The 2,306-nt window shown below is 38.4% G+C and overlaps 1 protein-coding gene across 1 annotated transcript; it reads right to left on the reverse strand.

The window, feature by feature from the left end:
• Positions 1-365: 365 nt before the first annotated feature.
• LOC112092578 lies at positions 366-1,814 on the reverse strand. The gene is made up of 4 exons (XM_024169108.1): positions 1,682-1,814; positions 1,317-1,378; positions 964-1,195; positions 366-868 (listed from the first exon to the last, which is right to left on the reverse strand). The coding sequence occupies exons 1-4, from the start codon at positions 1,812-1,814 to the stop codon at positions 366-368; spliced, it is 930 nt and encodes a 309-aa protein (XP_024024876.1).
• Between the last annotated feature and the right edge of the window lie 492 nt (positions 1,815-2,306).

The following is a 2,306-nucleotide window of genomic DNA, read 5'->3' on the forward strand; positions in this document are numbered from 1 at the left end:
TTTTATAGTTATTTGATTAAAAAAAATATTATTAACATTCTTATCAACATATAGGAAGCTAACATCCATCCCTCTTTCCGAACGTTTCCGTCAACCAAAAAAGAAAAAAAAAATGGGACAACGTCTGTCACTCTTTTCCAAACGTTTCTTTCAACAAAAAAGGATGAAAAAAAATGAGGACATACAGCTAGCTTTCACTTAGAGCCGGTAATATGGATCACGACACGATTCGAAAATGACACGAATTTAATAAAACGAGGGTAGTCACAAATATAATGAAATAATGAAATAGTCCATTATAAATGGTCTCACAAATAGTCACAAATATATACATAATTAATATCGCAATTCTCCATACATTATTATTAGCCCGTACGACGATTACGGTACACTGCCCACATTGTATGCGTTCTTGCATCCCTTAACGCATTCATCTCCAGTTCCGGTTCATTATTTAATGGTTGTCCTTCGTGGTTATTATTGTCATTGATATCCTCTTCAACATTCTGTGGATCAATGTCAGCAACCGGAACGCCATCCTGTGAGTACTGATCTAATAGTGTATCTCCATTACGGTACATATGGATAAAATTATGAATTATAGCACATGCAACCGGAACCTTAACTTGCTTTTCAATGGGGTAACGGTTAATGGTTTTCAAAATACGAAATTTGGCCTTCCACACACCAAATGTTCTTTCGATTACATTACGCAGGGAGGAGTGCGTGTAGTTGAACAATTCACGTTCACTGCGGAAGCCTCTACCCCGTCGATTCCTATACTCTTGCAAATGATATGTTGTTCCCCGATATGGTGCCATGAAACATCCGTTGTTTGCGTAGCCTGAGTCGACGAGGTAGAATTTTCCTACATGTATTTAAGTAATCACAATCAACACTTATAATCTAGATGCAGTTTCTGAATTACGTGTAGATGTACATATAGGCGTTTTTCCCACTTACCTGGTGGCGGAATCGAAAATCGCTTCCGTGGGTGATCTAACGCGGACGCAAGTACTCTCGCATCATGTGCTGAACCCTCCCATCCAGATAGCATGTACGTAAATCTCATATCAAATGAGCAAACTGCAAGCACATTAAGCGAGAAATATCCCTTCCTATTCCTGTAAAGTTCAGCCGTTTCACGGGGAGGCACACATGAAACGTGCATACCATCTAGTGCTCCAACACAATCCTTCAAATTAACAAACTTACATACGTTGTTATGCAATGATATAGTTAAACTCATTGTGAGATAAAAAATAACTAAAATTATGAAGTAGAGAAAAAAATTTATGTATAAATTCGTAACTTACATCGAACCACGGCGAATACTTGTTCTCACCTGCAATTATGTGAGGATCGATGGCAGTAAAATCTGGATGCCGTATGAAGTCTACTTTTAATTGGCAAACCGCTTTAAGTACTTTTGTGAAATACTCCGATACCGTGGAGCCCGAGCGCTGCCAATGGTCCTGCGCTTCCCTATTAGTTTGGTTTTGACACAGTATTGTAAGGAATATAAATAATTGCTCGTCAACATTAAGGTTGACTGTCGGTTGCAGTAATCCTCTTTCCTCAAGGATAGATGATAGGCGTCTAAAAGCCTCACTACTCATGCGAACTTTATCATAAATCACTTATGGACTCCTATTAAGATAGTAGTCCACTCTAATCCTACCTCCCCAACTAGAAGTGTGCCTTCGGCGTGATGGTTCTCTATACACAAATCTGACGCATAACAAAGTGGCAGCCGCGACAACATGCCTGAAATAGTGATCATCACTATCGTCGTCTGACGCATCAGAGTTCATTGGGCTGCCGGCCCTATGGTGAGCTGTACTTGTCAAAGTTTCTAACCAATAACACGAAAGTTTAAGGGTTTAAGAAGTATGCAAAAATAAAGCATTTGATCATCACCTGTTCAAGTAATATTAGTCATCTACTAGATGTCATCAATAATAAATACTCATTAAACAATAACAATAAATGTCTGTGGTTCGCAAATAAAGTACAACAAGGCCAACAATGTTTAAAAACATACTAAATACCCGTGGTCCTCAAATAACCCAAAATTGGATTAAATGTTAATATGCATGTAAAACTAACTCAAGTAGCAATAATGTCTCAGAATCATAGAGTGCAATGAATGAAATAAAAAAAAAATAACAAGAACGAAGATCACATGAAGGCCACCAATATGGATGTCAACCGGTATCTCTTCCATCTTGGCCGGGATATGGTGGAAAGTTTGGTGGCATGTATGGTTGAAAATTACTAGTGCTCGGTTGGAAGGTGTTGGTGTT

This window comes from Morus notabilis, unplaced genomic scaffold (genome assembly GCF_000414095.1).
Source record: "Morus notabilis unplaced genomic scaffold, ASM41409v2 Scaffold109, whole genome shotgun sequence".
Lineage (NCBI taxonomy): Eukaryota > Viridiplantae > Streptophyta > Magnoliopsida > Rosales > Moraceae > Morus > Morus notabilis.